This window comes from Salvelinus alpinus, chromosome 37, assembly GCF_045679555.1.
Source record: "Salvelinus alpinus chromosome 37, SLU_Salpinus.1, whole genome shotgun sequence".
Lineage (NCBI taxonomy): Eukaryota > Metazoa > Chordata > Actinopteri > Salmoniformes > Salmonidae > Salvelinus > Salvelinus alpinus.
This window is the reverse complement of record NC_092122.1, coordinates 6,032,501-6,047,500: the sequence shown is the minus strand read 5'-3', so window position 1 is coordinate 6,047,500 and position 15,000 is coordinate 6,032,501. Positions and strand designations below refer to the sequence as shown.

At 48.0% G+C, this 15,000-nt stretch overlaps 1 protein-coding gene across 4 annotated transcripts in view; it reads left to right on the top strand.

Moving 5' to 3' along the window:
• Nucleotides 1–15,000, top strand: part of dgki (diacylglycerol kinase, iota) — a 57,823-nt gene that overhangs the window by 25,605 nt on the left and 17,218 nt on the right. For 3 of the 4 annotated variants that reach the window (XM_071386080.1, XM_071386081.1, XM_071386078.1), the window contains exons 2-13: nucleotides 1,097–1,205; nucleotides 2,406–2,501; nucleotides 4,826–4,900; nucleotides 5,022–5,078; nucleotides 5,313–5,378; nucleotides 5,474–5,542; nucleotides 5,756–5,872; nucleotides 7,869–7,943; nucleotides 9,697–9,792; nucleotides 9,904–9,986; nucleotides 10,082–10,142; nucleotides 10,602–10,715. In XM_071386080.1, coding sequence (XP_071242181.1) covers nucleotides 1,097–1,205; nucleotides 2,406–2,501; nucleotides 4,826–4,900; nucleotides 5,022–5,078; nucleotides 5,313–5,378; nucleotides 5,474–5,542; nucleotides 5,756–5,872; nucleotides 7,869–7,943; nucleotides 9,697–9,792; nucleotides 9,904–9,986; nucleotides 10,082–10,142; nucleotides 10,602–10,715 — 1,018 coding nt within the window. The remainder of the gene's footprint in view (nucleotides 1–1,096; nucleotides 1,206–2,405; nucleotides 2,502–4,825; nucleotides 4,901–5,021; nucleotides 5,079–5,312; nucleotides 5,379–5,473; nucleotides 5,543–5,755; nucleotides 5,873–7,868; nucleotides 7,944–9,696; nucleotides 9,793–9,903; nucleotides 9,987–10,081; nucleotides 10,143–10,601; nucleotides 10,716–15,000) is intronic. The other variant, XM_071386079.1, reaches the window with a different exon arrangement.

The following is a 15,000-nucleotide window of genomic DNA, read 5'->3' as shown; positions in this document are numbered from 1 at the left end:
ACCTATCCACACACACACGCTCACCCTCTGTCACACACATGCACACACACGTTTTTGTACTATCCTTGTGGGGACCAAACTATTTATTCCCATTCAAAATCCTATTTTCCCTAAACCTTAGCCTTAGCTCTAACTCTAACTCCAAAACCCTAAATCTAAACCTAATCCTAACCCTAAACCTAACCTTAAACCTAAAAAAGCCTTTTTCCTTGTAGGGACCGGCCAAATGTCCCCAATTTTCCTTGTTTTACTATCCTTACCCTTACAAAAAGCACACTACACACACACACACACACACACACACACACACACACACACACACACACACACACACACACACACACACACACACACACACACACACACACACACACACACACACACACACACACACACACACACACACACTATGCGTACTGCATAGGACAGATGAGAGAGAGGTGAGGTGGAGCAGGGTAGTTCCTGTTATTAAATCCACCTAGATTGTTACAGTTACAGCAGGCTGGCTGGAGATGGGAATATAGCCAGCTACTCTGTAGGATGGATCTGAATGTTATATATATTGTATTACATTATACTGAACATACTCAATATTATAGTGCTGTTATGCATTATGCATACAAATGTTGCTGTGAACAGATAGCAGAGATTTAACTCCCGGGGTTGGTTATAGGGAGGTTGTGGGGAGGTTTTGGGGAGGCTTTGAGGAGGTTGTGGGTCGGTTGTAGGGGAGGCTTTAAGGAGGTTGTGTGGAGGTTGTGGGGAGGTTATATGGAAGGAGAGGGCGCCAGGAGCACCTCTCAACACTGCTGACTCATCCTACCCCTGGCTGAGAGAACAGACGTTTTCTCTCACTCTCCCTCCGTCCCCTTCCCTTTCTTTCCCTCCGTATCTCTCAAGAGTATTGGGGCTACTGGGTCAGTGTACTAAAGGAGCACGATGTAATCCTCTCTAAAAGAAACATGGCGATATTTCCCTCAATTACCTAAAGTCCTTTCATATCACTGATGAAATATAGCACTCTTCCATGAATCCCTTCATTTCACTGATTAAAGGTCAAGAGATTTGATGGTCTAATGATGTGGGTGTTTTTCAGGAAAGCCATCTCGCGGTCGGGTCTCCAGCATTTGGCCCCGGTCCACAAACCCATGCCCCCCATCACTAACGGACCATCCAAGGAGATGCGCTCGTCCGTCGACTGGACAGTGAGTCACACGCACAAACACATTTTATCACATTCACTTCACATTCACTTCACGTCAGATCGCATGTGGAGCACGTCATCACGTGAAATTCATGTGGTTTTTCTGTAAGGGCGTACGCACCCACCCAGGGCACCATCCCCATCTACCTGGGGAGAAATAGCTCCCTCCATGCAGGAGATTTCCTAAACGTCATCACTGGCATTTCCCTCTCTGCGTGACACACACACACACACACACACACACACACACACACACACACACACACACACACACACACACACACACACACACACACACACACACACACACACACACACACACACACACACACAGACGCACACACAGAGGCGCACACAGAGACCAACACACACACACACACACACACACACACACACACACACACACACACACACACACACACACACACACACACACACACACACACACACACACACAGACGCACACACAGAGACGCACACACACACACAGAGACGAACACACACACAGAGAGACGAACATACACACAGAGAGACGAACACACACACACACCTCCATTAAACTTTAATGAGCTAACGTATCAACATCATGCAACACAGAGTGAATAATGTGATTGTGGTTGTGCTGTGCTGCTTCTGTGTGTGTCTCTGTGTGTGCGTCTGTGTGTGTGTGTGTGTGTGTTCGTCTCTGTGTGCGTCTCTGTGTGTGCGTCTGTGTGTGTGTGTGTGTGTGTGTGTGTGTTCGTCTCTGTGTGTGTGTGTGCGTCTCTGTGTGTGCGTGTGTGTGTGTTCGCCTCTGTGTGCGTCTCTGTGTGTGCGTCTGTGTGTGTGTGTGTGTGTGTGTGTGTGTGTGTGTGTGTTTTATGTTTGATCCACACTTCCTGTATGGGAGGATATCTCAAATATTCCCTCGCCTCGGACAATTAGACAAATTAACACTCATACACCACTGTTTGTCTGCCGGGTATGTGGGAGGAGGTCTAACATATTCCTTTGTGAGTATTTTGTGTGCATATGCGTGCGCTGAATTTTGTGTTGCTGTGTGTGTGTGTGTGTGTGTGTGTGTGTGTGTGTGTGTGTGTGTGTGTGTGTGTGTGTGTGTGTGTGTGTGTGTGTGTGTGTGTGTGTGTGTGTGTGTGTGTGTGTGTGTGTGTGTGTGTGTGTGTGCGCGTGTGTGTGCGCGTGTGTGTGCGCGTGTGTGTAGGAGACTGCTGTGAACGGGGAACATCTGTGGCTGGAGACCAGTTGTTCTGGAGAGCTGTGCTACCTGGGAGAAGACACCTGTGTACTGAAGACTGCAGTGAGTACATGAAGAGAGAGAGAGAGTGGAAAATAGAGACAGAGAGAGAAAGAGAGAGAGAGAGAGAGAGAGAGAGAGAGAGAGAGAGAGAGAGAGAGAGAGAGAGCGAGAGAGAGAGAGAGAGAGAGAGAGAGAGAGAGTGGAAAATAGAGACAGAGAGAGAAAGAGAGAGAGAGAGAGAGTGGAAAATAGTGACAGAGAGAGAGAGAGAGAAGGAGAGAGAGAGAGAGAGAGAGTGGAAAATAGAGACAGAGAGAGAAAGAGAGAGAGAGAGAGAGAGAGAGAGAGAGAGAGAGTGGAAAATAGAGACAGATAGAGAGAGAGAGAGAGAGAGAGAGAGAGAGAGAAGGAGAAGGAGAGGAGGGTGGTAGAGTGACAGAAAGGACAGAAAGTGGAGAGATGAGAAGGAGAGGGAGCGAGAGAGGTGAGGAGGAGGAGGAGATGACGGGGGGGTGACAGAGTAGAGGAGTGATTGAGGGTGATGAGGGAGAGAGAAGAGACAGGAGGGGAAAGAGAAGGAGAGTGGTCAGAGCAGAGAGAGCCAGAGTGGGTGAGGAGTGCCCTGGTGATAAGTGTTATGCTGAGGTCGATGTTTCAAATTTCAAGTTTTATTAGTGGTTTGTATTTACCTTGTGTTAGAGGGCCACAGCGAGCATCAGAAGAGTGGAGTTACAATAGTGCATTGGCTTTGACATTACCTGACATTACCTGCAATAATACCTCTAGCATTACCTTTAAAGGCCTAGTGTAGTCAACATTCTGTTTTTCAGCTGATGAAATGAATCATTTAATAGTGTGATTTAAAAAAAAAATCTGTGTTATTTCCTGATAGTTTCTTGTTGTAAATACAACCTACACATTCTAATCATCAGGTTTGCATGGGCGGGAGTTTCGGCTTTCCACGGTGACGTCACCATGCAGTAAATTGGTTAGCAGACAAATAACAAAGAGAGTTCCATACCTCTCTGCCGACAACAACTCATTTTCAGTTTTCCCCTCCCGACTCAGTCCACTCCCAGAAAAAGTCTTGCTTAAGAAATAGCTTTCATTAAAAAAAGCTTTTTTTGCCTATTTTAATTGAAATATATTACAGTAGCTAGGTTTCCATCCAATTAGCAACTGATTTTTATGCAATTATTCTAAAATCGGCATCAAACAATATGTGTATTTTCCCACCAAAGATGTGTTTCCATCCGACTGACTTTTTGCTGATAAACGGCTGTTCGTGATGACGTAGTGCACATACAAATAACGTTAAAGTCCCATGTACCGAATGAAAAATACAAGTTAAAGAGGTTTCCATCACATTTTCAAATCCACTGATGGTTTGGTCACAAAAACGGTTACGTTATATAGAAAATGTGCCCCTCTGGTCTTGACAGATGCTCTCAGGCCAACAGCTCACAGATACAGTGCGGGTAGACTACCTACAGTATATTATGAGATTAAGGATAAGAGCCATCGTATTTGTATTTGTCAAATGGCAGCCAAGCATCGATCATTTCACCAGAATAAGACCCTCTATATTTATTGGAAAGCAACATCAACCTGGCACTTTCACCACCCTGTGAAGTTCATCATAATTGATTTAATCTGTAGCCTAATAAACTGCATGCTTTCCCCGAGTCGTAGTGGGAGGATCGCACAATACATCTTCACGTGACTCCAGGTTTACTTCCATATGATGGAATAATATGTCAGTGTTTCTATTTTACCGACACAAAAAGATACCCACCATGTCGAAAGAACAAATTGTCTGTTGGCATTTACAAAATTGTACCGGTAATTTCATGTTTCAATCATCCCGGTCGTGACTTTTTTCATGCGTCAGGTATATAAAAACGGCTGTGTTGGGCCTTTAATATCTCTTAGTGGAGAGGCCACAAACACTACCATTAGTCTGAATAGGATAAAGAGAGGCTGGTAAGAGCAGGACAAAATGTAATCTATCTCTAGTTCCCCATCTGTCTCTCTCTCGAAATTTCTTCCACTCTCTCGATCTCTCTCAATTTAAAATTCAATTTAAATCAATTCAATTGAAGGCCTTTATTGGCATGGGAAACATATGTTGACATTGCCAAAGCAAGTGAAATAGATAATAAACAAAAGTGAAATAAACAGTAAAGAAATCTCTCGATGTCTTGTTCCTCTCTAACACATTAGGGGTTTAATACGTGTTTGAGTTTTTTTTTCAAGCGTAGACAACTGTTTTATTGTGACTTGATCAGAGCTGGCAGATGTATCACTTTGTCTCTGTGTGTGTGTGTGTGTGTGTCTACGCGAGTCTCATTGCTTTCTCTGGTGTGTGTCTCCTCTCCTTTAAGAAGTCTGCCCCCAGGAGGAAGTGTGCAGCGTGTAGGATCGTAGTCCACACCGCCTGCATCGAGCAGCTCGACAAGGTAACACACACACACACATACACGTTGCATTTCTCCCTTTCAACAAGTCGATGGGACCAAGCACACCTGACGCCACGTCCTTAGCATCTCTCACCGCCCCCACCCTCTCCTTCTCTCGCAGATTAACTTCCGCTGTAAACCAACGTTTAGAGAAGGAGGCTCTCGCTGCCTCAGAGATGTGAGTCAGTGTCTGATGACGGCGTGTGTGTGTGTGTGTGTGTGTGTGTGTGTGTGTGTGTGTGTGTGTGTGTGTGTGTGTGTGTGTGTGTGTGTGTGTGTGTGTGTGTGTGTGTGTGTGTGTGTGTGTGTGTGTGTGTGTGTGTGTGTGTGTGTGTGTGTGTGAGAACTACTGTATATGTCAGTCTCTGACTGCTCTCTTTCTTTCCCTCACCCTCGTCCCTGTCTTCTGCAGAATATGTTGAGGCACCACTGGGTGCACCGGCGCCGCCAAGAAGGGAAATGCAGACAGTGTGGGAAGGTAAGACTCACACCTACTGTACGCCTTGACAATATGCATCCTGTATATTGTGTGTATCTGAATGAAGAACATGATTCATCCTGTGTGTCCGGTAGAGCTTCCAGCAGAAGTTCTTCCACAGTAAAGAGATTGTGGCCATCAGCTGCTCCTGGTGCAAACAAGCTGTGAGTCGTGTCTTGTGCGTTTCTTTGAGCGTGTGTGTGTGTGTTTGTGTGTGTGTGTGTGTGTGTGTTTTGGGGCTGTGTGTGTGTGTGTGTGTGTGTTCTTCTCTATTAGAGTGTCTGTATGAGTTAGTAGCGGTACCTACAGACCCCTAACTCCCTCTCCTCCCTCTCTTCCCTCTCTCCTCTCCTCCTCTCCTCTCCTGTACCCTTCAGTTCCATAACAAGGTGACGTGTTTCCAGCTACATCAGATTGAGGAGCCCTGTTCTCTGGGTGCTCACGCCGGGGTCATCGTCCCCCCCTCCTGGATCATCAAAGTCAGGAAGCCACAGGTGAGAACACAACACACGAACACTGACACAAATTCACAAATTCACACATACACACAGTTCAACCACAGCTCAACCACAGTTCAACCACAGCTCAATCCTAGAGCACACACACAGTTCAACCACAGCTCAACCACAGGTCAACCACAGCTCAACCCTAGAGGACACACACAGTTCAACCACAGCTCAACCACAGTTCAACCACAGCTCAACCACAGTTCAACCACAGCTCAACCCTAGAGCACACACACAGTTCAACCACAGCTCAACCACAGTTCAACCACAGCTCAACCCTAGAGCACACACACAGTTCAACCACAGCTCAACCATAGTTCAACCACAGCTCAAACCTAGAGCACACACACAGTTCAACAGCCTTCACATCACATCACAGCCAGACAGCCAGGATTGGAGGTGACATTGCTTGGACACACACTCCTTTACACACTCTTTTACGCACTGCTTTAAGCACTCCTTTACACTCTTTTACGCACTGCTTTACGCACTCCTTTACGCACTCCTTTACATACTCCTTAAACACACTTTTACGCACCCCTTTACACACTCCTTTACACACTCCTTTACATACTCCTTAAACACACTTTTACCCACCCCTTTACACACTACTTTACACACTCCTTTACACAATCCTTTACACACTCCTTTACATACTCCTTTACATACTCCTTAAACACTCCTTTACAGACTCCTTTACAGACTCCTTTACACATTCCTTTACACACTCCTTTACATACTCCTTACACACTCCTTTACATATTCCTTAACACACACTTTTATGCACTCCTTTACACACTCCTTTACACACTCCTTTACACACTCCTTTACATACTCCTTAAACACTCCTTTATAGACTCCTTTACAGACTCCTTTACGCACTCCTTTACAGTGTCCTTTACACACTCCTTTACACAGTCCTTTACACACTCCTTTACAGTGTCCTTTACACACTCCTTTACGCACTCCTTTACAGTCTCCTTTACACACTCCTTTACACACTCCTTTGCAGATTCCTTTACAGTCTCCTTTACACACCCCTTTACAGAGTTCTTTACACACTATTATACACACTCATTTACACAGTCCTTTATACACTCCTTTACAGACTCATTTACACAGTCCTTTACACACTCTTTTACATACTCCTTTACACACTCCTTTACACACTCCTTTACATACTCCTTTACACGCTCCTTTACACACTCCTTTACATACTCCTTTACAGACTCCTTTACACACTCCTTTACATACTCCTTTACACACTCATTTGCACACTCCTTTATATACACTTTTACACACTCCTTTACACACTCCTTTATGCACTACTTTACACACTCCTTTACACGCTCCTTTACACACTCCTTTACATAGTCCTTACACACTCCTTTACGCACTTCTTTACACACTTCTTTACACAGTCCTTTACACACTCCTTTACACACTCCTTTACATACTCCTTTACACGCTCCTTTACACGCTCCTTTACACACTCCTTTACATAGTCCTTACACACTCCTTTACGCACTTCTTTACACACTCCTTTATAGAGTCCTTTACACACTCCTTTACACACTCCTTTACATAGTCCTTTACACACTCCTTTACGCACTCCTTTACAGAGTTCTTTACACACTATTTTACACACTCATTTACATAGTCCTTTACACACTCCTTTAAACACTCCTTTATAGAGTCCTTTTCACACACCTGTACAGACTTCTTTACATACTCCTTTACAGACTCCTTTACACACTCCTTTACACACTCCTTTAAACACTCCTTTATAGAGTCCTTTTCACACACCTGTACAGACTTCTTTACATACTCCTTTACAGACTCCTTTTAGAGTCTACTGTCTCTTATTACTGTCAACTTCACCTGGCCTCAGCATACACCAACAGCTAGACAGCGCTGTGTGTTGCTGCAGGGTTAATCTGTGGAACATGCCTTAATGCGTGTCTCTCTCTCTCCCCTCTCACAGAGCTCGTTCAAAAACTCTACAAGGAGGAAAAAACGCACATCGTTTAAAAGAAGGACCAGTAAGAAAGGAACTGACGTGAGTACTGTCCTCTGTCCCTCTGTGGGGTGAGTACTGTTCTCTGTCCCTCTGTGGGGTGAGTACTGTTCTCTGTCCCTCTGTGGGGTGAGTACTGTTCTCTGTCCCTCTGTGGGGTGAGTACTGTTCTCTGTCCCTCTGTGGGGTGAGTACTGTCCTCTGTCCCTCTGTGGGGTGAGTACTGTTCTCTGTCCCTCTGTGGGGTGAGTACTGTTCTCTGTCCCTCTGTGGGGTGAGTACTGTTCTCTGTCCCTCTGTGGGGTGAGTACTGTCCTCTGTCCCTCTGTGGGGTGAGTACTGTCCTCTGTCCCTCTGTGGGGTGAGTACTGTCCTCTGCCCCTCTGTGGGGTGAGTACTGTTCTCTGTCCCTCTGTGGGGTGAGTACTGTCCTCTGTCCCTCTGTGGGGTGAGTACTGTTCTCTGTCCCTCTGTGGGGTGAGTACTGTTCTCTGTCCCTCTGTGGGGTGAGTACTGTCCTCTGTCCCTCTGTGGGGTGAGTACTGTCCTCTGTCCCTCTGTGGGGTGAGTACTGTTCTCTGTCCCTCTGTGGGGTGAGTACTGTTCTCTGTCCCTCTGTGGGGTGAGTACTGTTCTCTGTCCCTCTGTGGGGTGAGTACTGTTCTCTGTCCCTCTGTGGGGTGAGTACTGTCCTCTGTCCCTCTGTGGGGTGAGTACTGTTCTCTGTCCCTCTGTGGGGTGAGTACTGTTCTCTGTCCCTCTGTGGGGTGAGTACTGTTCTCTGTCCCTCTGTGGGGTGAGTACTGTCCTCTGTCCCTCTGTGGGGTGAGTACTGTCCTCTGTCCCTCTGTGGGGTGAGTACTGTCCTCTGCCCCTCTGTGGGGTGAGTACTGTTCTCTGTCCCTCTGTGGGGTGAGTACTGTTCTCTGTCCCTCTGTGGGGTGAGTACTGTCCTCTGTCCCTCTGTGGGGTGAGTACTGTTCTCTGTCCCTCTGTGGGGTGAGTACTGTTCTCTGTCCCTCTGTGGGGTGAGTACTGTCCTCTGTCCCTCTGTGGGGTGAGTACTGTTCTCTGTCCCTCTGTGGGGTGAGTACTGTTCTCTGTCCCTCTGTGGGGTGAGTACTGTCCTCTGTCCCTCTGTGGGGTGAGTACTGTCCTCTGTCCCTCTGTGGGGTGAGTACTGTCCTCTGCCCCTCTGTGGGGTGAGTACTGTTCTCTGTCCCTCTGTGGGGTGAGTACTGTTCTCTGTCCCTCTGTGGGGTGAGTACTGTTCTCTGTCCCTCTGTGGGGTGAGTACTGTTCTCTGTCCCTCTGTGGGGTGAGTACTGTCCTCTGTCCCTCTGTGGGGCGAGTACTGTTCTCTGTCCCTCTGTGGGGTGAGTACTGTTCTTTGTCCCTCTGTGGGGTGAGTACTGTCCTCTGTCCCTCTGTGGGGTGAGTACTGTTCTCTGTCCCTCTGTGGGGTGAGTACTGTCCTCTGTCCCTCTGTGGGGTGAGTACTGTTCTCTGTCCCTCTGTGGGGTGAGTACTGTCCTCTGTCCCTCTGTGGGGTGAGTACTGTTCTCTGTCCCTCTGTGGGGTGAGTACTGTTCTCTGTCCCTCTATGGGGTGAGTACTGTCCTCTGTCCCTCTGTGGGGTGAGTACTGTTCTCTGTCCCTCTGTGGGGTGAGTACTGTTCTCTGTCCCTCTGTGGGGTGTGTACTGTTCTCTGTCCCTCTGTGAGGTGTGTGTACAAACGTGTTCTATTTGCTGACAAGGGGTCGACTCTTGCTAATATCTTTTTGCTCCCATTAGGAGTCAAAGTGGCGTCCGTTCATGCTGAAGCCCCTTCCCTCCCCTCTGATGAAACCTGTTCTAGTCTTTGTCAACCCCAAGAGTGGAGGCAACCAGGTAAGTTAACCTATGATTCCTGACCTATAACCCTAACTGCCGGCCCACAAACCCCTAGCCACCTCCATCCCTGACCCCTGACCCTAACCTCCTTCTCTCTCCGTGTCTCAGGGTACCAAGGTGTTACAGATGTTCATGTGGATCCTGAACCCTCGCCAGGTGTTTGATCTCTCCCAGGGAGGGCTCAGAGAGGCGTGAGTACGACACCCTGCATGCCACACCCTACCTACCACACTACACCTCATACACTATTTCCTACACCCTAACCTCTGTACGTCCTGTCTCCCAGGTTGGAGTTGTACAGGAAAGTGCCAAACCTGCGTATCCTGGCCTGTGGAGGAGACGGAACGGTGAGAGAATGAACATGTTACTACAGTTGTACTGTATCACAACTGCTATTACTAATGTTAGTCTGAGTCTGCCTGCCTGTCTGCAGCAATGGCTCTGTATGATTGCAGTGCTACTGTCAGGGGTATTCAACTCTTACCCTACCTGATAATTAATTGTACACACCTGGTTTCCGTGGTCTAAATCAGTCCCTGATTAGAGGGGAACAATTTTAAAAAAGCAATGGAACTGGCTTCGAGGTCCAGAGTTGAGTTTGAGGGTGCTAGATGACAGACAGTGCAATATGTGTTACTGAGTGTGAACACAGCTCCCCCTGGTGGCAACACACACAGACATCGTTAACGTGTATGAACATGTCGCAGGACCCTGTACATTATTCACAGCATTAATGTACTTCATTCACAATGCCTCTCCCCATCTCACTCTCTCTCCTCTCTCTCTCTCTCGCCTTCTCGCCTTAGGTGGGGTGGATCCTGTCTGCTCTGGATGAGTTAGGAATGACCCCCCATCCGCCTGTAGCTGTACTTCCTCTGGGGACAGGAAATGACCTCGCCAGGACCCTCAACTGGGGAGGGGTAAGCTGCCCTTTGGGTGTGGATGTGCGTGTGTGTTTCTTTGCGGCATGGGTGCGGTGGTGTGTCCCCTCACATGGGTGTCATCCACCCATTATTTTAGAGGGGGCACGAAGTACGTGAGGATAGAGGGTGGAGGTTGTCTGGAGAGGGGCTGGCCCCCCTCTGGAAGTCGGAGAATGTTGTACTTTTCAAACACCTTGAACACGTTTTCCCCCGAACCAAATATTTTCATTGTATTTATTCATCAAGAAGGAATCAAAAGGCTACATAGCTTGAATTTACAAACATACTGTACCTCCTGGGAGTCCTGCCCATCACCGGCAGCTCCAATCATATCACATACTGTACCTCCTGGGAGTCCTGCCCATCACCGGCAGCTCCAATCATATCAAACACTGTGTGTGTCACTCTACACTCTCCTCCTCCAATGACGATACTGTCTGCACGCGCTGGTGTATCTAGCGTCCTGCCTCGCATATCTTTGCTCCGTGGTGCACCTTGGAAGCAACCACTTACTAGGGAGAATAGTGGGGGCGGGGTACTCTTTACCTGGTCCAGTCGGTGTGCCCCCCCCGCAAAATAATGCTGACAGATTTCTGAAATAAATATTTCAGATGAAACGTGGGCTTAAAACGAAGTTAAAGAGTTAACAATCGTAATGCAGAGGCGGCACGTGCCATTGTGTCCTCTTTGCATGCGTGTGTCTCATTGTGTTTGTACCGTATACACCCTCTGTCTGACTCTGACCCGACATAGTCATCTTACTAACTATAGCCCAGTAGTCTGTTCCCCGGTCGCCCGAAGACGTGGATGTCGATTAAGGCAGCCCCCCGCACCTCTCTGATTCAGAGGGGTTGGGTTAAATGTGGAAGACACGTTTCAGTTGAAGGCATTCTGTTGTACAACTGACTAGGTGTCCCCCCTTTCCCTGTCAACACAGTGGACTCTTTCTTACTGAAATAACTCATGCTGTGTTGCAGCAGTAATTAGTGTGGTTTATCGCAGGTATTGTCCTGTGTCCTTTTAGACTGTCCTTTCATCGCTGCTGCTCTGTCTGTCTGTCTGTCTGTTCTGTTTCTATCAGCATACAGCCTGTTCTCTCGGTTCTCCTGCACCTGCCGCAGCGCCACTGTGTGTGTCGGTGTGCATGTGTGTGTGTGTGTGTGTGCGTCCTGTTGGTGAGAGTGCTGCTGTCATCAGCACGTTTGCTGACACAAAAGCTACGTTTGTGTGTGTATGTGACGTGAAACAGCCTTTGGCACTCTGATCGCCTGAGTCAGTGCAGAGACGTCTCTCTCTCTCTCTCTCTCTCTCTCTCTCTCTCTCTCTCTCTCTCTCTCTCTCTCTCTCTCTCTCTCTCTCTCTCTCTCTCTCTCTCTCTCTTTCTGTCTCTCTCCCTCTCTCTCTCTCTCTCTCTCTCTCTCTCTCTCTCTCTCTCTCTCTCTCTCTCTCTCTCTCTCTTTGTGTGTTTGAGTGGGTGTTTGTGTTTGTGTTTGTGTTTGTGTATGTGTGTATCCTGTTGGTGAGAGTGCTACTTTCTCTGACACAAATTGCCTGAGTCAGTGTAGAGACGTCTCTCTCTCGCTCTCTCGCTCTCTCGCTCTCTCGCTCTCTCGCTCTCTCGCTCTCTCTCTCTCTCTCCCTCGCTCTCTCTCTCTCTCTATCTCCCTCTTTCTCTCTCTCTCTTTGTGTGTTTGTGTTTGTGTTTGTGTACGTGTGTATCCTGTTGGTGAGAGTGCTACTTTCTCTGACACAAATTGCCTGAGTCAGTGCAGAGACGTCTCTCTCTCGCTCTCTCGCTCTCTCTCTCTCTCTCCCTCGCTCTCTCTCTCTCTATCGCCCTCTCTCTCTCTCTCTCTCGCTCTCTCGCTCTCTCTCTCTCTCTCTCTCTCTCTCTCTCTCTCTCTCTTTGTGTGTGTGTTGTGTTTGTGTTTGTGTTTGTGTTTGTGTATGTGTGTATCCTGTTGGTGAGAGTGCTACTTTCTCTGACACAAATTGCCTGAGTCAGTGCAGAGATGTGCGTGTGTGTGTGTGTGTGTGTGTGTGTGTGTGTGTGTGTGTGTGTGTGTGTGTGTGTGTGTGTGTGTGTGTGTGTGTGTGTGTGTGTGTGTGTGTGTGTGTGTGTGTGTGTGTGTGTGTACTAAGGCTGATTAGCAGTAGCTCTAATGAGCGTTGCCTAAATATAAACGAGTTCTCTCTGAACCCCACAGAGGGAGAAAGATGGAGCGAGAGAGAGAGAGAGAGAGAGAAAACACTTCCAGGCTCTTGGGGAGGAGAGGAGGGATGTGTATATCAAGGATTATTAGCAGTGATTATAATTCATTACAGACAACAACATCAAATCTGTATGGAAATAACATTCAGATGCTTAGAGGAGAAGAGAAGAGAAAAGAGACGCCCGAGAGAGAGACAGTATGAGGGAGAGATTGTTTGTCTGCCTCTGTTCAGAAGATGCATTGAGAACGTCTAAAGTCTAGAGCTGCCGCTTTCAAGGAGCGGGGCTAATTCGGACACTTACAAGAAATCCCGCTACGACCTCCGTTGAGCCATCAAACAGGTAAACCATCAATATAGGACTAAGATCGAATCCTACTACGTCGGCTTTGACGCTCAACAGATGTGGCAGGGCTTGCCCTCTATCATGGATTACAAAGGGAAACCCAGCCACGAGCTGCCTAGGGACGCGAGGCTACCAAACAAGAGAAATGCCTTCTATGCTCACTTCGAGGCAAGCAACACTGAACCATGTATGAGAGCACCAGCTGTTCTGGACGACTATGTGATTTCACTCTCCGTAGCCGATATGAGTAAGACCTTTAAACAGGTTAACATTCGCAAGTCCACGGGTCCAGACGGAATACCAGGACGCGTACTCAGAGCGTGCGCTGAACAGCTGGCAAGTGTCTTCACTGACATTACCAATCTTTTCCTGACCTGGTCTGTAATACCAACTTGTGCTCAATAACGGCAATGTAACCTGCCTTAATGACTGTCGCCCGGTAGCACTCACATCTATAGCCATGAAATGCTTTGAAAGGCTGGTCATGGCTCACATCAACACCATCCTCCCAGACACCCTGGATCCACTCCAATGTACATACCACCCCAACAGATCCACAGATGACACAGTCTCTATTGCACTCCACACTGCCCTCACCCACCTGGACAAAAGGAATACATATGTAGGAATGCTGTGCATTGATTACAGCTCAACATTCAACACCATAGTCCCCTCCAAGCTCAGTACCCTGGAACTGAACACCTCCCTCTGCAACTGTATCCTAGACTTCCTGACGGGCCACCCGTAGGCGGTGAGGGTAGGCAACAACACATCCGCCATGCTGACCATCAACACGGGGGCCCCTCAGGGGTGTGTGCTAAGTCCCCCCCTGTACTCCCTGTTCACCCAGGACTGTGTGGCCGTGCACTACTCCAACAACGTCATCAAATTTGCTGACGACGCGATGGTGCTAGGACTGAATACCGAAGACGATGAGGCAGCCTATAGGGAGGAGGTCAGAGATCTGGGAGTGTGGTGCCAGGACAACAACCTCTTCCTCAATGTCAGCATGACAAAGGAGCTGATCGTGGGCTACAGGAAATGGAGGGGCGAGCGCACCACCATCCAAATCGATGGGGCTGTAGTGGAGCGGGTCGAGAGCTTCAAGTTCATCGGTGTCCACGACACTGAGGAATTAACATGGTCCACACACACCCGTAACGTTGTGAAGAGGGCACTTCCCTCTCAGGAGGCTTAAAAGACTTGGTATGGGCCCTCAGGTCCTCTAAAAGTTATACGGCTGCACCATTGAGAGCATCTTGATTGGCTGCATCACTGCTTGGTACGGCAACTGCAAGGCACCCGACCACTAGGCGGTACAGAGGGTGGTGAGTACGGCCCAGTACATAACTGGGGCCGAGCTCACTGGGCCTGGACCTCTATACCAGGCGGTGTCAGAGGAAGGCCCAAACAATTGTCAAAGACTCCAGCCATCCAAGCCATAGACTGTTCTCTCTGCTACCGCATGGCAAGCGTTACCAGTGCACCAAGTCTGGAACCAACAGGACCCTAAACAGCTTCTACCCCCAAACCATAAGACTAAACAACACTGCTAAATAGCTAATCAAATGGCTACCCGGACTACCTGCATTGACCTTTTTTTAACTAACCCTCTTGCACTGACTCTATGCACACACACTGGACTCTACCCACACACTCATGCATACTTACACACACATATGCACTACATACGCCCACACACACATAACATGCACACACATGCAC